This window comes from Sus scrofa, chromosome 9 (assembly GCF_000003025.6).
Source record: "Sus scrofa isolate TJ Tabasco breed Duroc chromosome 9, Sscrofa11.1, whole genome shotgun sequence".
Classification (NCBI taxonomy): domain Eukaryota; kingdom Metazoa; phylum Chordata; class Mammalia; order Artiodactyla; family Suidae; genus Sus; species Sus scrofa.
The window spans coordinates 31,087,755-31,111,543 of NC_010451.4; the positions used below are offsets into that span (position 1 = coordinate 31,087,755).

Consider the following 23,789-nt stretch of genomic DNA (forward strand, 5'->3'; position numbering starts at 1 on the left):
CATATGATATCACTTGTATCTGGAACCTAATTTATGGCACAAATGAACCTTTCCACAGAAAAGAAACTCATGGACTTGGAGAAGAGACTTGTGGTTGCCAAGGGGGAGGGGGAGGGAGTGGGATGGACTGGATGTCTGAGGTTAACAGATGCAGAGTATTTCATTTGGAGTGGATAAGCAATGAGATCCTGCCGTATGGCACAGGGAACTCTATCTAGTCACTTGTGATGGAACACGATGGAGGAAAATCTGAGAAAAAGAATGTGTGTGTGTGTGTGTGTGTGTGTGTGTGTGTGTGTGTGTGTGTTTGTGATTTGGTCACTTTGCTGTACAGAAAAAAATTGACAGAACTCTGTAAACCAACTATAATGGAATAATTAAACTCATTAAAAGAGAAAAAAATAAAGGAGTTCCCATCGTGGCTCAATAGTTATCGAATCTGACTAGGAACCATGATATTGTGGGATTGATCCCTGGCCTCGCTCAGTGGGTTAAGGATCCGGCATTGCCGTGACCTGTGGTGTAGGTCACAGACACGGCTCAGATCCAGGGTTGCTGTGGCTCTGGCATAGGCTGGCAGCTACAGCTTTGATTAGACCTCTAGCCTGGTAACCTCCATATGCCGTGGATGTAGCCCTAGAAAAGACAAAAAAAAAAAGAAAATAAAAGAAAAGAAAAAAGAAAACAGAGAGGACAAAGCCAAAAAAAAAAAAAAAAAACTTTGGTAACATCAATAGGGAAAATGCTTTAATACTATATTGTAAATTTGTACACTTGAAAACGCTGCAAACCAGAATTTTACTCCTCAAGATATGTGCTAAATATTATCTAAATCTTGTATATCAGGATCAGTAAAAGAAAGTTAAAGCATCACTGTTTGTATTAACGAAAATGCCCCTTATCAGTGAACGTGTAATATATTCAGAAAATGGAATATTTTGCACCATGAAAGTTAATGAACTCAAATCCATGTGACAGTGTGAATGAACCTTACCAAGTATTGAGTTCAAGCAAGTTGTAGCTGGCTTTATATCATTTCTATAAAATTCAGTATTGAAGAATATAGCTTATGTTTAACATATATGAGGAAGATTGATAAAGGAATGATAAGCATGAAATTAATTTAAAAAATTAAAATTAAAAATTTGTTATGATGAGGGTAGTAATTGTACAAAGGGATAGGAAGGGAAAGGAATAAAAGAGCCCAATCATAACAGTAAAGTTCTATTTCTTAAATTTAGTGGTTGGCAAATGGGTGTTTAATATTTTTGTAATGCATAGTTATGTTATATATACTACATATTTATATATACACAACTTTAATTATACCAAATATAATACATTAATGTGTGATTAAAACATCAAATATTTTATTTCTTTTGACATTCATATGAACTGGACATGAATCTCCACATTCTCTCATCCATCCTCGTTTCACCAGGGTAGTCGATAACATAACTGCTGAGTCTCGCACCATGGTTTTGACCAGTGCTGTGGTCTCTGCTAATGGGACCAGAGAGAAAATCACTTATGAAGATTGGCAGAGTCGGAAATTCTCAAAATGTGAACTGAGATTTATGAATCCTTTAAAACTTATTTAGGGATTGAGCCTATTACGTGATGATAAAGTGAGTGCTCCATAATGATTGAGTGCTCCATAATGATTAAGAGCATGGATGAGAATTGAATACATTTGATTGGAATCTGAGCTCTGTCACTTACCAACTGAGCATCCAAGGAAATATTATCAACTTTCTTAAGTATGTTTTCTCCTCTTTAAAGTGAAGTTCACAATAGCTCCTACTTCCCAGGGCTACTCTTAGGACTAAAGGAGATAACTCATATAAAGCATAGAACACAGTGCCTGGCCCATAATCATGCTCAGTAGATGTTAAGTTTCATTATCATCATTCCATGCATTAATCTATCATGTGGTAAGAGAGAGATGCTTACTTTTCTATTTCTTCAATTGCTGAGGGGAAAGAATGCACAGCTGTAATGTTTTCATTTTTCTTTTCAATTAACACTACTTGACAAGGTTGAAATTTTGATGTTTCTCTAGAAATATGTTAACTTGGATGCCTCAAAAGAGCCCAGAGACTTGAATGTGAAATAAGATTGACAGTCAACTGACAACAGCAGGCTGTCTAATCAGCCCATGGCACTGGTGACAGCATGGCAGGGCACTGTTAAGGAAACATCTGGGGCATCATGAAAGAGCTAGAATAGGCTTATTTTTATTTTTAAGATCAAAGAGCCTGAAGCTGAATCACATTCGTTAGAGTTTGATTCATTCTTAGTTGTGAGCTGTCGACAACAGGCACCATCCTAAGAAAGAAAACCTGCAGAGAGAACAGAGATAAAGGAAAGCAATAACTAAAAGGATACTATCTCTAGTACTCTCAGAAACCAAAATGCAGAGTTCCCACTGTGGTGCAGTGGGTTAATGATCCATCTCATCTCTGTGGCGTTGACAGTTGGATCCCTGGCCCTATGCAGTGGGTTAAGGATCTGACGTAGCTGCAGCTGTGGCAGGTCACAGATGCGGCTCAGATTCTATCCCTGGCCTGGGAACTTCTATATCCTATAGATGCAGACAAAAAAGGCAAAAAACAAACCCAAAATGAACAGAGGTGAGAATTATGGTGTTGAGTATATGTGCTTTGAAATCAGAGGGACTTGGGTTTGAATCCTGCCTCCATCACACATTAGCTGTGTGGCCCAGGGCAAGTTTTTTCTTTTTTAAAATCTGTGTTTCTATTGTATCATTTATTTAATTGGGAAAGGTGCTTACACATGGAGGGTGTTGAGAGGATAATTCATGTAAAAAGTTCAACACCGTCATTGGCATAAACAAGGATTAAATATATTTTAGATAGCATTATCATGGTCCTTGTTATTATCATCATGCTCAGTCAACATCATTAACAAAATTGTACAAGAATAGAGAGCAGAAAAAATAAAATGTGTTGTGCAGCAAAATCTTTTCTTATGTAACATTTGTGAAATGTCATCTACATATACACACATGGGCATTAATATAACCTGCATTCATTATATTCTCTGAAAGAAGTAAGCCTGGATGATGTCGGCATGGTTCCTGTCATAATCCAATTCTTTTCCCAAAGATGATAAATAGACAGATAGATGGTAGATAGGTAGAGAGATAGATAAATAGGTAGATGATTGGTAGATAGATATTTGAGAATTATGAGAAGAAAATATACAGCAAGCAGTAAATATTGACACAGAAAATTTGAAACTTTCAACTTGAAACATGCTTTATTTTCCATTCTACCATTTAAAAAGAGTCCATCAAGCTCAAAACATTCTTTGATATTTTGGCAAATTTCACTAGATATTTTATATTTCCAATATAGTACTAAAGTTAGTCTTTTGCAATAACAACAAAAAAATACCTCATTTAAAAATATTTTTAAGTCACATTCTGTTGATCTTTCAACTCTTTTCCATTGCCAAATACAATGACTACAAATAATGGCCACAATTAAATGATTACATTTAAGTTTTCTTATAAACTTAACATTTCCTTAGCATGGAGCAATGCCAGGGAGACAAGCTAGATCATTAATCTACTGAACCATGTAGGGAACTCCAAAGGCCAGATCCTTTAATCCACTGTGCCTGACTGGGGATCAAATCTGCACCTCTGCAGGGACCTGAGCCATTGCAATCAGATTTTTAATCCACTGTACCACAGAAGGAACTGCCTGGGATTTTTTTTTTTTTTTTTTTTTTTTTTTTTTTTGTCTTTTTAGGGCCACACTTGCAGCATATGGACGTTCCCAGGCTAGGGGTCAAATCAGAGCTGTAGCCTCCAGCCTGCACCATAGCCACAGCAATGCAGGATCCCAGCTTTGTCTATGACCTACACCACAGCTCACAGCAACTTTAGATCCTTTGACCCACTGAGCGAAGCCAGGGATCGTACCCATGTCCTAGTCAGGTTCGTTACCACTGAGCCACAACAGGAACTCCCCTGGGCTTTGTATTTTATCAAGTGAACTCTTGAACAACAGAAGTCCTTTAAGTCCCATTTTTTCGTGGTAGTATCTCCACCATGAGCAAGGAGTACCAAGGTGCCCTAACTACATATCAAGACATCCTTATGAAAAATAACTCATTCAGCATTGGTATAAAATGACTATGAATATTGCAGCCTGAAACTTGAATGTGCAAATAAAAGCTGGACAATCTGGATACCTCATAAAAGATACTGAAATTTGTTACCTCTCCTCTTACCGAATCTTAAAAATTAGTAACAACAGTATTTTCCTTGCTTTTTGATAGCATCACACTTATATAGTCTTTTGTTCAGCAAACATTTATTGAGCATTACTATACAGCAGACAAGGTTGTAGGCACAGAGCATACAATGATAATTCAGGAATGGGCATCTCTCACAAGCTATTGCAATAGTGTTGTCCATAAGGTTTTGCACTAAGGACATAGGGAGACATGGACAACCACATCAGATTCTTTATGGTTCATAACTAATAATAAGTTAGCAACATTCTTTCCACTCCACCTCAAACTAGCCAACATCACATTGTTTTTGCATGTCTTTATATGTATTCGTTGGTGTATATAAACATATGAATATTTAAGAGTATTTAATTTACTTGGCTAAAGCAGGTAATCCATTAAAATATGTCTGGTTTTACACTGTTTAAATATGTGGGGCTGGGGATGAGAGAGAGAACATTTCTCTTTGTTTTCTGGTGTTTGTACACCTGTTGCCATTGCCTTGCCAGGGATTTTTCCAGGAGGGAACTGCTGGTATCTTTGATGCCAACCGGTGGCATTCTGTTATTAAGCAAGATGAAAACAAAATTACCTGTACCTGCTGTTTTGCTGTGGTGACTATTGTATCTACCATTGCCACTTACCACCCAGTAGGTGGTATGAAGGTGTTCCTGGAGTCCAGATATAGCCTTCATGGTGGCACATTTCACATGTCAAATAGATGTCTCATTCACCAGTAACTTTTCAATATTTGTAAGCAAGGTTATCTTTCTTATCCTCACTTTCAAATACACAAGATTTAGACTCTGCAACATCAATCGCAGAAGTATCAGAGTTTAATTGCAGTGTTGTTAATCTCTATTTAATCCAGAGACCTGTAAATGTGCCAGAGTCATGAATGTGATATGAATAGTTTTGGCTATCCAAAACCTAAAGAAACAACTAGGGAGCTTCAAATGTTACAGGTTGTTTTTCCTCCAAGCTTTCTTTGTGTTTACCACCTGCAAAAATGTAACTAAAACTGAAAAAAAGGAGAATTCCCAGTGTATTATGACAGATACTGGCAGCAAGTAAAAGCATGAATTCACAGCAGTTGGATCAATAACACTTGAAAACTGAATACTTATAAACAGACACAAATGTTGAAAATGACTGTTTGCTAGAAGTCTTTCTTGCATTACTAGTAAAATACTCATGATTTTGCAAAAAAAAAAAAATCTGAAAATGCTAGCTATAATTCTAATGCCATAATAATCTGAAAACCTAATGTCAAAGTGTAGAGAAATTTATAAGAAATATAAGCAATATGGTGTTGGGTTTAGGAACACCTAAATTTTACATTGTAAAGTAAAATAGTCTTCCTCATTGAAAGCAAGAAAGGAAGACATGCTGTCCTTTTCCCATGGCATAATGTTACTATGTCACTGCTGATGTACAAAATCTTCAGAGAAATTTTCTACCCCAAGAGTTTACAATAATTGGTAGACAGCTTCTTCTATAAATGTATAGAGTAGAAGTAGGCCTGGAGGAAGTACATTGCATCTGAATTATATAGCCCTAAGGACAAAGTAGTTATGGTGGGGCATAAAAGTATTATGAGCCTTGATTACATTGGATATTAAGAACTGTCATTTTTTCCTGCTCCTAATTATTTCAGTGTCATAACTAGGCAGTCAAGAAAAGAGGTCTCACCTTAGTCCAACAGAGCTAATCTAGATGAATATCTGCTAAGCCTGGGGATTGGAAAAAGTCAAATAAATATTGACTTGCCCTAAAGCAAATAATATAAGAAGGGGACTTGATCTTCATAGTAAGTGAAATGAAAAATTAATGTGTCCTATCTGCTGACAAATATCCAGTGTGCAGATATCTCTTCAAGAAAGAAAATATTGAAAATATGAATAATATCATTAAAATATGAACAATATGTCTTATAAGAAATACCAAGCAAAGGGAAGATAAAATGAATATGAATAATCTGAAGAAAGAAAAAAATAACTGCTATAAAAACCAGGATACATTTTGTTTAATAAAAGCTTTAGCAATCACAATGGATGGCTGTATGTGCCATCTATGGAAAAGGGGAAAAATGATAAGGAGAGAGCAGGCAGAATTAAGGATGCAGACTGAAAAGAAGTAAAAAGAAATGTAAATGAAGAGGGAAAAATGTAAGAAGAGAGAGCTAAACTAAGAACAAAATAAATCAAAATTGAAACTGAAGCAGTTATCAAAGACAAACTGAGATGAACTTTATATGTTGAAAAAAGAGGGAATGTGTTGATCATGTTGACTGCCATATTCAGTAGACAATAATGAATAATGATCTATTATTTGACACACAGTGGCAATTTTAATGACAATGAAGAAGACATTTTATAACTGTTTAATAATTTGAAAAGAAAAATCCAGTTAACCCCAGTCTTTACTTTTATGCAGTAAATGTTACGTGATAATGAGCAATGTCCTAGTTTTCAAAGAAATTGTAACCAAAGAAATATAAATCAGAGAAGTTGATATTCATATCTGCACATGACAAAAAGATACTTCAGTTGTGAAAAGTTCTGAGATTTATCACATACAAGCACCTGAAAATCAAGAGGAAAATCACAATTTAAAACTCAAAAGTGTTGAAGTTTTGCTGTGAAGAGCTAAATATTTTTCTGTAAAGATACTTAGTCATAAAACTTACTTAAGGGAAGAAAAAGGTGAAAAATGCTGAAAGTAGAGATATCTAATATTATGAACCATGATAACTTAATAAAAACAGTTTTTTTTTATAATCTGGCACTAAACCAGATTATATTAATAATGTCATAAAAAGAAAATGAGTAGTAATGATTAAATTGCCTACTGAGTCTCTTACTTTGAATAGAGAGGTGATTAAAAAGCTGCCATACCTTTCTTTCTATTAATAAAAATACAATTATATTTTCTTTTTAAAAAGTTGAGATGATAAACAACAAAGACCTACTTTACAGCATAGAGAACTATATCCAATATCCTGTGATAACTCATAATGGGAAAGAATATGAAAAATAATGTATATGTGTAACTGGGAAAATGTTAATAGCAGCTATATTCATAATATCTCTAAATAGGAAGCAACCCAAATATCTATCTATAGTACAATGGATAAAAAATTATGATTTTTCAAACATTGAAAAAAAATGAGTAGATTCTTTAAAAGAATATAGATGATATATAAGAAAGCTAGCCATTAAATATAACTATATATGTATATACTATAACAAAATTAGGGCAAAGAAAACTTTTCTATATTAAAGGGAACAGAAAAAGCAAATAAATATGAAAGCTTAAAAACAGAAATCTCATTAAAATGACAAATAAGATCAGATATATCAGTATGACAATAAATTTAAATGCATTAAATTACTGTATTAAAATTCAAAGAATATCAGATTATTAAAATGTTTCAATGTATACAAAATTTATATCTGCAGTTACACGTAATATACAAATACAAAGGGATTATATGTAAAAGAATAGGCAAAATATGTTCCAACAACAACAAAAACCCAGCAGAAATGATTTATAATAATGTTAGACAAAGTTTAAACAAAAGGACAAACATTCATTCATTGGGTTCTCATTATGTGCAAGGTGTTCTTTTAGATACTGGGGATATAGTACTGACAGAGACTTGGTAATTGCCCTTATGAAGCTTATTGAAGGAAGCCGAGTATTTTGCACAAAGTTATTTACAGTTAGAATGAAGGCAAAGAGAGAAGCAATCAATGTGTAACCATGTAATATTGGGAGGTAGAATTTGTGTGGCGGCATGGCTAAAGAAGTGGTATTTAAGCTAATAGCTAAAAAGTTTAAAATTCAGTATAATATACTAATCTATATGTGTGTGCTTGCTCCTTTGTGTGTGCATTGTGAGTATTAGGGGATAGGCTGGTGAGAAATAACAGCACTGCAGGCAAAGGAAATGAGTAAAGGCTTCAAGCAAAGAAAGAGCTAGTAATTGTATATTTATGAAATATGTAGGCAATAAATTTAAAAATTGTGAACCTTTATGCATTAATGTTAAATTAAAAAAAGCACTTTTGGGATTTCAAGGATAAACTGGCAAAAGATAGTTGAAGTAAACAACTTTATCATTTATCTTCTAAATTTTGTATTTCTAGGAATCAAATAATGAATTAACATTAGATATGTATTTAATAGAATATAACAGAAACGGATACATTAAAATTTGATTATATTATATTAAAAATATAATATATATTAAATATAATAAATATAATATATATATATATTAAAAATTCCTTATTCCTTTTAAAAACAATTGAGTGAAATTAAATTTTTAGTGATACTCTCTTAGTTTCATTTATTCTATTTTGAAACAAATTTGATCATATTTAATAAACATCTGAGACATTTCCATTAAAGAAGCAAAAATGATGAGTTCTTAATTTCCCATTATGTAACTTAATAGTGACCTTAACATTCTAATAAACTCAAAAAACAAGAGAAATAAGAAAAATATAAAATATACTATTCTTTAAAAGTAAGGAGTATTTGGAAATATTATGTATTTATAGCTAGAAAATTCAGAATGATCAGAAAAGATAAAAACTTAAGGTAGCTAGGCCGAAATTATAAAAGAAAAGGAAATGATAGTCACTACATAAGGAAAATATGTAATTCCTGGGAGTATTTGCTAAAATCAAAATAAAATGAAATGAAAACAATGAATGTTATTTGAAAGGAGAATTCATAGTCTCATTTCTATAACCTCAGTGCCTATAAGTGCTTTATGTCTCCAAAATCTTATGTCAATATCATTATGGTCAAATTATCTCTGTAGTGATTAAAAATGTGGGTTCTGAAAACAGATGTTCCACCTCTGTTGCTTACTAGCTGTGTGATGTTGGGCAACTGCATATAATTTTTCTGAGCCTCAAGTCCTCATTACAAAATAAATAAACAAAAATTTAAAATTTAGAGTAATAAAAGTAACTAAAAGAGTATTTTTGAAAGAATTAAATGAAGAAAAAATGTATAAAACCCTTAGTACGTGATAAACAGATAGTGAATATTCAATAAATGTCAGCCATCATCATCATCTTCCTTCCATTCTTCATATTTGTTGAAGATTCAGTTTGAGTTGCCATTTGAACTATAAGTTGCTGTATAATCACAATGTGTTTGAGAACTATTGTTGGTCATGTCTTCTCTATTCAAGAGCATAGAATGATTTACTATCTCATATATCTAAAACCAGCTCACCAGTCAAGGTTTATTCATTCAACAATAATTAGTAAGTACCTCACATGGTTCCTGGCAACTAGTAAAAATGCAATGAGTATTTGTTTAATGAAAGAAAAAGAAGAATTAATGAAAAAACTGAACCACTATTTAGTAAACACAGATGCTAGATATGGGCTGAATATGCTATCTCTTTACATAAAATAACAATAACTAACATTTATTGAAGATTAACTATAAGCTAAAACCTGCTGCTGGATGACATGGAAGCACAGTCCTCTGATAATACTTTTTAGTGTTATTATTTCTATTGCACAGAAAAAGAAACTGAGGCCTAAAAAAGTTTGTCCAATACTACATTGGCAAAAAGTGGAAGAGACAGAATTCAAATCCATGCCTTTCTGATTCTACAGGCCAAGCTTTTCTACTGTGCAATATCATAGTCCTCTAAAATGGCTTGAGCAGGCTATGTAGAAAAGTCATTGACTCTCTAGCAGTAGTACATTATCTGTTAAGTCTTCCTGTCCTTCCTAATTTAGTGGACTAGACCAGCAGTCAAGAAATTATGGCCCACAGGCTAAATTTTTGTTTTTATAGAGCCCACAAGCAAAGGATTTATTTTTGCATTTTTAAATGATCGAAAAAGTCAAAAAAGTAATATTTTGTGACATGGAAATTATATGACAGAACCTACATAATATGCTTCGTTTTGCCTTTTGGCCTGCGAAGCCTCAAATATTTACTATCTGATCCTTTACAGAAAATGCCTGCAAGCCTTGCACTAGATTATGTGGGATACCTTTCAGCAATGTGAGCAATGCGTATGCCATAGTAGATTTATAGTTAAATGTACTGTGAACAAATAGACATATCAGCCCTACATAATTTCAGGGAACTATTTTCTTGTACTTCAGTGCAGAAAAGCTAGAGCAACTACAGAACAGGAATGAAAAATTGTAAAATGCTAGTATATTGAACTGGCTGCTGCTTAATGTGAAAACCAATTTTATTATCCAAAGAATTTCTTCATATAATTGATGGGAATTTACCCAAGAAATAGTGTTTTTAACAAATTATTTAAATGTGTATTCAGCCTTAAAAAACATTCCCCTCTAGTTTCATGGAAATAAATCATATAGGAAGAGAATGGTGCTTGACAGAGAGGTCAGTTTGTAACAACTGCCTCATTTATTCATTCATTCATTCAGCCAATAATTTTTGAATACCAAGCACTGGACTAACTAAGCATAGGTGATATAAAGCAAATGACGTCATTTCTGACCTGAAACAACTTGCTGTTTTTTCACTACTGATATGATGAACAATATGTGAGTTGCTGCACACAGTAAAATTTGAGCATTATCCAAAACCACTTTACAGATTAGTTCAGCCTAAATGAAGATCACAAATTAAAACTTCCTAAGTTAAATGAATGCTAGAAAGGGAAAAAAAAGAGGAAAAAAAAGAAAAACGGTGACAAGGTCAGAGATTTATTCTAAGACAAGGTGCAAGATTTTTAGCAAAGATCTAAGATAAGTTGAAAAATGATCACTAGTCAGCTAAGGTATGAAATAAAGTAGCTCCCTAAGATTTTTTTAATTAAACAGGGTGTAAGTTATTTAGATAGAACTGTTGAGGTTATAGCTTGTAAAAAAAAAAAAAATTGCAATCTGTGAAACTTGATTTAACTCTACGACAGCAAATGGCTCAGGGAATCAAGAAAGCAAGCAATTTACATCTTAAAAGCATTTGCTCAGGGGGCCAGAACTGTTGTAAGTGCTCTGCGGTATGCACAGCAGTTGAAAACAAATTTGGCAGAATTAAACACTCAGATGCACACATTCGTCAAATATGGAAAGTACTGGTATAACCAAAGCAAAAATCAAAAGAGACCAATCCAGGTATTCTCATGTAATTTGGAACTGGGTTGGATTTGGGAGGGGAAAACCCTATTGCTTTGAGAAAATGTTTAGTGCTCAGAGTAATTTTATATTTAGCGTCAAAGAAATTGTTTAAAAAACCAACTCACAATTATATTTTTTTTAGTAGTTATATGGAAAAGAAATAATGGTTATGTCCAGAGCTGTTCCAAGTGGAAGCTAGTAGAGTTAAAAATTGCCTTGGAGGAGTGGAAAAATATACTACAGACAGGGTTTTTTCTATAAAAACACCGTAAGGTCCCAGAAATTCCAGATATTAATAGAAATAAATTAGATTTTACAAATCAGACAGAGCCACCCTGAGTTCACACAAAGTAGAAGAACAGAGACTTTTTCCTATGTTTATTTTCCTTAGTTCAGTCGTAGAACTACAGAAATAAGTAGCCTTGTAAATAAACGGCATATATTTTTTGCTGATAACAATATTTTATTTCAGTTAATAAAGTCAATTATCAAAATAAAAATACAAAATATAAAAAGTGTCTCATTTGCTACTGAATATAGCAATGAATACTAGCTAGAAATATTCTTATATTTATATATACATGTATGTATTTATTTTATAAATATGTTTGCAGATTGAAAGAAGATCTGAATGATAGGTAATATATAATTACACATTTAAAAAAAAAGACTCTCAATGATAGCTTGAAATTAGGATCATAGGCAATGAGTTAAATTCATAGAGTATTTAGCCTCTTAAAGATCATCTAGTCCAGGCTTGAAAAACTGTTCTCCTTCAGGATAAACCTTACTACCCAAGTATTTCCTTTAGTTTGCACAGTCTGTTAAAACAGATGTAATAGACTTGGGGTTCCCCAGGGGGAGGGGGAGGAGTGGAAGGAGTTGGGAGATTGGGGTTAAGGATGCAAACTGTTGCGTTTGGAATAGATTAACAATGAGATCCTGCTGTGAAGCGCTGAAAACTATGTCTAGATACTTACAACACAGCACAATAATGGGAGAAAAATTATGTATACATGTATGTGTAATTGGGTCCTCATGCTGTACAGTGGGGAAAAAAAAGTGTGTTGGGGGAAATAACAATAAAAAGTAAACTTAAAAAAATAAAACCGATGTAAATGCCTTCATGTGAGGCATTCTCTCTTCATTTTACCTTTTTCTTTCAGTTGTATTGAGATATAATTGACATAACAACACTGTTTAAGTTATATGCCATAATGATTTGACTCTCCTGCATCATGAAATTATCATCATAATAAGTCTGGGTAACAACCATCATCTTATACAGATATAAAATTAAAGAAATAGAAAAAAAATATTTTTTCTTGTGATGAGAGCCCTTAGGAGTCTCTTAACAGCTTTCATATATAGCATGCAGGCAGCAGTGTTAATTATACTTATCCTGTTAAACATTACACCCCTAGTATTTATTCATCTTAAAACTGGGATTTTATGCCTTTTGACTGCCTTCAATCCCTCCCCACAACCCTTGCTACAGGAAACCACAAACCTGATCTCTTTTTTTATGAGTCTGTTTGTTTTGAAGTGTAATTGGCCTACAGCATTATGTTAGTTCCTGGTACACAATATAATAATTTGATATTTCTATACATTTAAAAATGTCCACAATGATTCATCTCCTTGTCATCTGTCACCATGCAAAGATATTACATAGTTATCAACTTTTCCCCACACTCTACATTTCATACTTGTAACTCACTTATTTTGTAACTGAAAGTTTGTACCTGTAAATTTCATAAATAATCCTTGTTTGCTTGTTTCTAAGTTCACATTTTTTCCAAACTCCGATTAGCCTTGATTTATCAAAAGTCTCAGGAAATTTTAAGGCTGAGCATTGGCTGGTGTGTAGATACACACACACACACACACACACACACACACACATACACAAACATTTACACACCAGAAATAAGACAAGGTATACAGAAATTCTTAGTATTAGACACTCATAGCAGTGTGGAAAGGATATCACTTTGGACTATTTATGTAATTACTTATCCAGAATGGAGAAAGTTAACTTATACAAAACCTCGGCCAGGGTTCCTATACTATCATGACATTAGTTAAACAAATTTATATACAACTCTTACATTTGAGATTATTTCACCATATATATTACTCACAGTCACTGTTTGTAACACATATCTAGATGCCAAAGAAAAGACCCCAAAATCAAACACATTTTTACCACATTTTTGGATAATTTATCTTTTACAAAAGCATTTAAATTAATTATTCCACTTATAATATAGCTAAAATCATCTCTTTCAAGGCACGCATATACTTGTTTGCTTTGGTTCTCTCTTAATCAGTGAACCTTTTGGCTGGATATTTGCGCCTGATAATATGTAAAGTGAAAATGACAAGCCATACGAAGAAATTACTCATATGACCTATTATATGTAGTCAAAGAAAGAATGCGAATGAGGAAAGTTTCATTATAATCTATAAATCTCTTTTAGATATACCTCACCAGGTCTCCAGCTGTATCTTAATTCAATTCTTAGCTTTTCCAGTTAGTTCCATTGATATTCTTGAAGGACTAATTTTCTTAAATAATAAACATTTTCAAAAGGTGATGTGTTTTTCCATTGGCAGATGACTTGTAACAAATATTTTAAGGAATTGTAGCATTACTTTGTGTAATATAATAGGAAAATAATTTTAAAATCCACATTGATCAAATATTCTAAGAGTACCAGAATAACTCTAGGTTAAAAACATGCAAGTTCCCAAGATGAATTTGTCATCTTGGAGACTAAAAATCCTTACTGAGTTTTTATTCTTTTTACTTGAACTTAGTGAATGACAGTGTCCTCATCAATAAGTGGGGATAATATGCTCTGCCTCATCTGCTTACAAATTGATAACAGGCTCATGAGCTCACACTTAAAAATACAAAAACACAAAGCTTCACATTACTATGGCCTTCAGTCAAGGTACCATTCAACAATCTGATTTTTATTTTAAAATACTATTATTATTAAGAATCTTGCTTGTATTTTATGGAATCCTCAATATGCAAATCAATGGCTATGAATTGAAAGACACTAATTTAATTCTCTCTCAAAATAAATGTATGAATTACTTTTCCATTCCCTAATTTTTTCATGTCTGTCTTTCCGTCTGTCAGAAAATGATTTTAATAGGAGTTGCTTATGAAGATGATTTCTAAATTCCTAAAACAAACTTGGTCTAACATTGAATTGCCTTTTTCCTAATACATTTTTAAAAACAACCTCATTGAATTTGTTTGCCAACTCACTACTTATTAACTGTATGACCATAGCCAAATTTTTATTTGCTTTTCACATACGTTTAGTAATCTTTCAAATAGAGAAATTAATATTTATTTTCCATGAAACAAGGTATAGAGTCAGTACGCTAGTAGCTAGTGTAATTATTATTCATCCAGTACTTTATGTCCCTTTATCTTTTAATATTTTCAAATGTCAGTACCACACCCATTTTTATCTTCGCCTGTAATTTGTGTACTACTTGTATTATCTTGTTTTTTATATACATATATATCTAAGCTACACCAAATGCAGGAAAAAAAAGAAATGGAAGTCAGAAAAGCAGGCAAGATGGTGGAAGGAAGGAAGGAAAGAAATGAAGGAGGGAGAGAGGGAAGGAGAGAAGAAGGAGGGGAGAGAGGAGGGAAAGAGAAAGGAAGGAAAGAACTCAAAGTATGTATGCAGTATATGTATGTGTGTGTATGTGTTGATGTGCATGTGTTTGCAACTGACATTTAAAGGAATAACATAAAGTGCTACATGGCACACACACATGGTTTGTACTAGTAACTCATAGCTGTGACAAGCTGGAGATATGATGGTTTAGACTCATGCATCTGTTTGGCGGCATAGACTCCTCTGAGCTGGGTCTGTGGACAGTTGGCCCAAGTGGGTACAATTAATTCATGTATCTACATCTTTACTTTACAGTTTTTCTGTATCATCAGCACCTAGCATAGTGTTTGGTGTAATTTGCAATGAAGAAATATTTGTTAAGTGAATTGAAGAAATGCTTTGTCTTACGTATGGTTAATATGCTTCCAATCACAAATCCCGAATATGGTAACTGTCATATGAGGCTTTCTGACACATAAATTATTGTATACCTCTTTTTTCGTGTATGTAGTTCATCCAGGATGAATAGGTGTAGTAATTCTATAAACTGCATTGCTAGATAAAACTCCACTATCTAATTCTGCATGAACTCCTGAACTGGGAAAAAAAGATCAGAGAAAAGACAAAGCCTGAGGTTCTGTGACTCTTGATCACAAACTTTCTCCTCTATATTATCGGTCTATTTGTCCATGTGTTTTATAGTAAGTACAGAAATAAGTTTATTTCAGTTCATAATTCGAACCTGAATTTTAGAGTCCTTGTGTTAAGACTTTTATTTTTAATCATTTTTTCCTTTAAAGGGCAAAAATAGAACAGAGGAACAGGTATTTTTTACCTTCTATAAGTGACAATAAAATAATCAAAGCCTCATCCATGAAAGCTCTTGTTCTTTTTTTCATTTCTCTCCTTGATATATGGGATGTTTATTAAAATAATGTGATAAGCACTCAAACTAAGTTCTCTGATGACTACCTCCAAAGAAACTAACTATTTTCAGATCACAGAACAAAATAACCAGCTATATTTTTTCTCAGGCTATTCTCTCCAGTTGCCACCCCCACTTCAACCAAGAGGTTTTTTTTTTTTTTTTTTTTTTTCCCCATATCAATCTGGTCTCAGATCAATCAGAATCTCACTTGACAAGGACCACTTTTACATTATAAATGTTTTTCTCCTTTTTTTTTTACCCTAGGAGGAGAACTTAAATGAGAAAAGCACACTCTCCATGAAAGTACAGGCTTCTTTTAGTATTTCTATGTCTTGTGAAACAAAAAACATCTATTGACAATTGAAAAAAAAATCAGTTTTTCTTTGAACCGTTGGTGTTATAGCTCCTAGGAAATAATGACACAGAGACAACTCCATGAGGAAATGTTGAATTGTACCTGCATTAACAGATGATACGAAATAAAGCAATTACAGCTGAGTGTTATTTTTTGGGTCATTGTGATCTCCAAACACAATTGAGGTCACAATTATCCTATAATTTTCTTTTCTTTTTTGTGTGTAATTTCTAGGCCATGCTTGTACTTCAATTTATCAGAAATAGACATTAATTTAAGACTATTTTCTATTCAAATATTTTTAACTACAATAGGTTACTTTGAAATGTCATAATAAGCACAGTGTAAAGGGTATTAGTAAGAGTATTGGAAGCTACAAGTATACTTTTCAGAAAACATTTAAGGAATTCAATTAAAATAAACTGATATCCAAATAGCTTTCTAGACTTTATAAATTCAATGAGGATGAAAAGAGAAAAATAAAACTGTATAATCTCTAAAGAGATATTATAGCCCAACTACAATCACTGCCTCACTGTGCTTTGTTTCTAGGAGTAGTTGAAGGAAATCAAATGAAAAATATTGCCATGCTTTGTTTTCAGCTTGAGATCATTTTTTGGAGAAAAAGACAGCTTCTATCCTTAAGGATCAATGCATATGAACTTAAGGCCATGAGTCCTATATATTTAAAAATGAATTAACTTGATTTTCTTTAGATGTTAGTGTGTATGTCTTCAAATCGCCAAGAGTAGAACTGAAATAATTCTTTCTCTTTTGTTTTGCCACATTATGAAAACTTAACTATTTACAATGAAGAGCAGAATTTGTGTGTAAAATCCTAAACACTTTCTTCAATAATGAATATGAATTTATTCACTATGCCTTTACCGTTCATTAGTTCTTCATGGTTTTGAATGTATTTTAATAGCTTTGATTGTAAATAGTAAGTAAATTGTAACCTATCTCTCAAAAAAAAAAAAGTTATAGGATCCCTCTTTGAATATTAAAGTTAATTTTCCTAACTGCTTACTTTCATCATCTATCAGATTAACAAACATTAAATTTGAGGATCTACACTGTATTACTGTAAAACATACTATATGAGCATGAAATGTTGAAAAGTTTCAAAAAATCTATTTTATTATTGTTGAATAATGAAAGGAAAAGCAGAACATTTTTAAGAAGCATTCCTCACCAAAGAAACATGATTTTACGAATTGGGAATTACAGGGCAATATTCATTTATATAAATATTGAACACCTATTTCCAAGAAACTCTTCTTTTTTTTTTTTATAATTTATTTTACTTTCATGATCAAATAGTCTGTTTCTTTTTTTTTTTTTTTTTTGTCTTTTGTCTTTTTGTTGTTGTTGTTGTTGTTGCTGCTGCTATTTCTTTGGGCCGCTTCCGCGGCATATGGAGGTTCCCAGGCTAGGGGTCGAATCGGAGCTGTAGCCACCAGCCTACGCCAGAGCCACAGCAACGCGGGATCCGAGCCGTGTCTGCAACCTACACCACAGCTCACGGCAACGCCGGATCGTTAACCCACTGAGCAAGGGCAGGGACCAAACCCGCAACCTCGTGGTTCCTAGTCGGATTCGTTAACCACTGCGCCACGACGGGAACTCCCCAAGAAACTCTTCTAAAAGACATTTCTTTGATCAACCTAATTCAAGAAAAAGGAAAAGTATGTTCTGAGTTATGAATAGGTTATTAAACAATAATGGAAATACAAACAATAAATATCATTTTAAGGCCACTTTATTTTTAGGAAACTATTTTTAAATTGTGCAAATGAAACATAATTTAAGGAAAGACAATGGAACCCCAATCAATGCCTTGGTCCTGTAAGCGTACAAGTGAGTGTATGTTACTATACTTCTGGAGTAAGCAAATGGATGAGTATAATTAATTTGTACATACCATTCCAGGCATCCATAAAATTAAAGTAACATGACTTTTTTCACTGTTATTTATGGAACACTTTATATACATATTGTATTTCACACAAGTCTCTCTAATTTGTCAAATTCATTCTTGATTTTACACACCATTCCTAGCACGACAGATAATGAGGCAACAAGTTGGACACCAGGCACCCCTAACTCCTTCCATTTCTCATATCACTATGCATGAATGTGTTTGATAAGTAGTGAAAAAAATAATAATGTAGGAACTATTATAAAAATAAGCATTTAATATGTTATAAATGTATTGTTTAATTTTCTCCTACTTTGGCAACTTGCATGTTCTGCACATAGAAATTAGGAGTGTGTGTATTATCTGAAAATGATGGTATTTAAAATTGGATGGTATAGATTTACTGTTAAAGCCCCCCGTCCCTTGACAAACACAAAGAAACCTTTTCTGGATGATGATGGAAAAGTAAGTACAAGTTACAGAAGTAGTAATTCTTTAAACTCCTTTTTGCCTTGAATCTAAATGCTGTGTTATGTTGACAGATCTGGGAAATTTTAGTGGCCGGACAAGAAGTGCAGTCTCTGTGAGGGAAGGCCAGGGAGTTGTTCTGATGTGCTCTCCTCCGCCTCATTCACCAGGTACAGTCGGATCCCATTCTCTATTGCTGCTGCTATCTTTTACTGTATGTTTATTCTTCTAAATAGGACATTGACTGGGAAAAATCCAGGTGAAATGTGCGTGGTTTTCTTGAAGTGTATCAGAGTACCAGATTAGTAATTAAAGTTCATATGCTCTAAATGTCACAGGAGACTGAGCTCCTCTGATAAGACTGTTTTATTGCCATTCTAAGTATGGATTGTCCTGGTTATGTCTTTCCCTGCCACCAGTGAGGAATAGATTGCCTGGAGCAAGAGGAAGGTGATAGCTGACAGAGCAAAAACTTTTCAAAATTATTTGGAATGTCAGAATTGAGTTAACAGAATACCAGTGTGCATCGTGTTTCGAAAGATAAGCTGGAGACTGGATTGTTTATGGTATTCTTTATCATACTGGAACAAAAATGGCTAAGAAATATTTTTTTTGAGTTTCATACAAAACTATAATGGCCTTGTTATTTTCTGGCTACTTGAGATCATGCTTGCAAAAGTCATGGTAATAGGTAAGTACTTCTTGGAGTCTGGAGTCACAGAATAATACACTGTGCTCAGATTACTTATCTTCCCTTTTGCCAGCTCACAGATAATTACACATATTTTGTTTGAGTCCTATAATTTGAGATGAGTACTTATTTGTACCTCAGCGTAGTTTTGCTATAATACAATCAAAGAAAGGCCAGCATCAATTAAAGAGAGAGAGAATCAAATCTCTGTTTATTTTCAGGAAATAATAAAGACCTTAGAGTTAACTGGAAACAGAATTCAGGATCCTGGTATTTCAATCAAGTTTTCTTCTTTGTCTAGAGTGAAAAACATACATGTTTCTAGGTTGCGAAATTCTTGTAGTATTGGGGCTCAATTCTCCATAAATCATTTTTGTCATAAATTACAATAACACCTTAATCATTTTTTTAAAAGTTTCCTTGAGGAATAATTTCTGAGTTGGACCAACCTAATTCCTATGTGTTGATTCAGTCACTCCTGTCCTTCTGTAAGCAGATTGTGAATTTTATAGTAAATATATCTAATTTTATCTGCATGCAGTTTACCTTTTTTAAAATAGATTTTAGTAGGCTTAAATTAATACACATTAAATATAATATTGGGGTATTAAATTTGGTTTGAAGAGAAGTATCAGATAAATAAGTGTTAGAGAAAAAAGGAATAGAAGATGGGGGAGGAGAGGGAGGGAAGGAAACAGGCTCTTCAGAGGTTGAAAGTGTTCATCTTCAGACTTACAGGACTTAACAATATTCTGTGACCACTGTGGGGGAAAAAGTCAGATTTTTCTGAGGTGCAATCTATATTGCAAGACTTTAGAACATGTGTTTAAAGAATGAAATGAGAGAGGATAATATACAGAGCAAAACTACAAGATTACACATAGACAAATTATCCGATTGGCAGAGAAAACTATATACTGGAGATTTCCAATGGAAAAAAGAGAATAATGAATTCCATATATGGTAAGCATAAGATACAATTAACTAATTAAATAAAAATGTGATCTCTGAGATCAACAGGAATAAAAACAGCTGCTTGCTATTGTATATATATCCTAAGAACTATTAGACTGATGATATAATTTACAGTCGTAGGAGAGGTTATATTCTACTAGGTACTTCCTTTGAAGTGTCATGCCAAATGACCTACTCAAACATCCATATTAGCATAGTAAAGTGTTTGCATGCTGCAAAATAACTGGAGTAACTCAGCATCCAGAACAATGTCTAACACTTACTAGATGGGTCATTATCCCCTGATCAGCGAAACCCTCTAGTGTATCTTTAGCTTTTTTGTTCTGGCTCTAATTGAAATTTTCATATCCCCAGAAGACATGGCTTCCACTGCAGCCTCTAAAGTTGTGGCTAGAGTTACTCTGCCAAATTTTATGTGCCATTCAGAGTAAGAATGGCACCTAAACCTCCTTTCTCCTCATTGCCCATTCTCCCTTATTCCTCCTTAACAACAACAACAACAACAAAAAAAAACCCTCAATTTAAAAAATAACAAGTCATCAGGTTCTATACATGTTGTTGCAGCCATTTATTTACACTCTCCCAGGTCATTCCTTTTCATTTCCCAAAGATTTCACCTTTTCTCCATTCCAGTGGTCTTGTTTTACCATCAGTCTTAGCCACTTGATATTACCAACCACTACAATCTCTTTAGTACCACACTTGCAAACATCTGTTCTCTAACTAGCATGAACTGTCTTCCACTCACTGCTTCTACTACCTTGAGTCCCAGAATCCTTTAACCTCTTTGAAGTCTACAAATAATTGATCTTATCTCCTTTCCATCCTTCTTCCCCTTCTTTGATTTTCACTTTTCTCCTTCAATCATTATAATTTTCTTGCATACAGCCTTCATTTCTTCATCGCTCTTTTGTTTCATCACACTGACTTGACAGTCAGCAAAACCCTAATCCTGATGTAAATTCATTTTTCAGCCACTGCTTGCCCAAAACTACTCAGCTTAGTATGACCGTAAAAGAATAGAGAGTTTTGCAGACTAGTCTAAATTTAAAATCCAAACTACGCATCTCAAGTGCACTTATGCTAACCGGAAATTAAGGGAAAAAAACAAAACCTAGTGCTTTTACTGTAATTTTATCAAACCTTCAATGTGTTTCTCATCCTTCAAATTTTCTTCCTTTCTCATTTTCAGCTGATACATTTCATTGTGTAAAGAAAGCAATTAGAAGATGACATCCATAAGCCTTCATCACCAAATCACACTCATTAAGATCTGTATTGACACTCTAACTTTGCTTTCTTTCTTTTTTTTTTTTTTTTTTTTTTTCCCTTTATAAGGCCATTCTCACAGCATGTGGAAGTTCCCAGGCTAGGGGTCAAATCAGAGCTACAGCTGCCAGGCCTACACCTCAGCCATAGCAACACAGGATCCAAGCCGCATCTGCGACCTATAACACAGCTCATGGCAATGCCAGATCCCTGACCCATTGAGCAAGGCCAGGGATGGAACCTGCATCCTCATGGATACTAATCATATTCATTTCCCTGGGCCACATGGAAACTCCCCTAACTTTGCTTTTTTAGTATAGATGCACTGCTGGGCTTCCAAGGCCAAGCCCTCAACTTGTGCAGTGTAATTCATCCTTTCTGATGTACTTAAAGCAGTCACTTCAGTAATTCTCCTTTCTCTCTTCTACATTTTCACCAGAGATGTTACTCTCTTCTGGGCCATTTCCATCAGCATGCAGCGATACTCTCCCTTCCTCCACCTAAAAACAAAACAAAGCAAAGCAAACCTCTCTTGACTCCTGTCATCCTTCAGCTACTATATTTTTCTGCTCCCCTCTCTAGCAACACTCTTCAAAGTCTTTGTCTGCACATACACTATCCAGTTTAATTCCAATGCTGTCTTTATGTCTCTTTAGGTCTCTCTGAACTCTCCCTGTCTCTTCCATTAATTTTTAACAGATTTATTGAGATCCAATTTTTATTCCAGAAATTTCATCTATTGTAAGTGTACAGTTCAATGAGTTTGCATAAATTTAATACAATTGTGCGACTACCACCAAAATCCAGTCATAGAACTTCCATTATTTCACAAAGGCATTTCTATCCATGTCCCCATGCAATCACTGATATACTTTCTGTCTCTATTTTTGCTTTTTCTACGAATTTTGTTTTAATTGAATTAAACAGTTGTGCTGTGCTGTGCTGTGTGTGTGTGTTTGGCTTCTTTTATTTAGCTTAATATTTCTAAGGTTCATCCATATTGTAGCATTTATCAGTAGTTTGTTATTTCTTTTCCTCATTTGATGACATTTAGATTATTTGCAGTCTTCCTGTTAGTCACTTCTTCCTTTATAAAATACTTTCTTGCAGGATTCCACATGCTGTTACTTTCCTTCTTCATTACTTTGTAATCTCCTGTAATGATTTTGCCCCAGCTCTAAAAACTCAAAATCTTGCGGTCCCCAAAGTATCAGTCTTTGAATGTCTTTCTTTAATATACCCCATGCCCTTAAATTTCACCTCACAATAAGCTACAAATTCTGACATCTCCCAAATGTATGTCTCCAACCATAAAATAGCTTGTATATCCAACCTCCAAGCTGACATTTGGACAGCTAACAGGCAACTCAAACTTAACCATGACTAAAACTGAACTCCTGGTTGTATTTTCAACTCAAATCCGAGGTATTTTCCCCCTGGAATTCATGGCAATTCCATTCATTATAATTCATCAACTTTAGGGTCATTCTTAACTTCTCACTTTCTATCTTATTACACATACAAAGCATCAGCAATTTTAATGGCCCTGCTTAAAATTTTATCCCAAATCTGACCATTTCTCATACCCTCCACTGCTAGTTCTCTAGTGTAAACTACCATCACCTCTTACCTGGGTTATTGCAATAGCATTTTAACAAATCTCTCTCACTGTTGCCTTTATCTTTTTTTTTTTTTTTTTAAATCTAGTCTCAACATAGTAGCTAAGAGTGATTCCTCAAAACTAAATGTATCATGTCACTCCTCTGTCCAGTACTCTCCCAAAACTTCCAATCTTCTAAAGACTGAATTGAGTTACCCTAAAATTCATATGAAGCCCCAACCTCCGGTGTGATGGTATTTGGAGATGGGACTCTTTGGGAAGTAATTAGGTATATAGAAGGCCCTGAGGGGAAAGCCCTCATGGTAAGTGCCCATATAAAAAGAGATATCAGAGTTCACTCTCCCCTGTCCCGACCCCCGTCATGTGAGAATATAGTGAGGAAGTGGCTATCTGACAGTCAAAAATAGAGCTCTTACCAGAAACCAACTATGCTGATATCCTGATCTCAGACTTTCAGCCTCCAGTATTGTAAGAAGACAGATTTCTTTTGTTTAAGCCACCCA

General features: G+C 33.9%; 1 protein-coding gene across 2 annotated transcripts in view; it reads left to right on the forward strand.

Annotated features, from left to right (window-relative positions):
- Positions 1 to 23,789, forward strand: part of CNTN5 (contactin 5) — a 1,210,258-nt gene that overhangs the window by 828,152 nt on the left and 358,317 nt on the right. For both annotated transcript variants that reach the window (XM_003129801.6, XM_021102337.1), the window contains exon 7: positions 18,805 to 18,900. In XM_003129801.6, the coding sequence (XP_003129849.3) occupies positions 18,805 to 18,900 (96 nt within the window). The remainder of the gene's footprint in view (positions 1 to 18,804; positions 18,901 to 23,789) is intronic.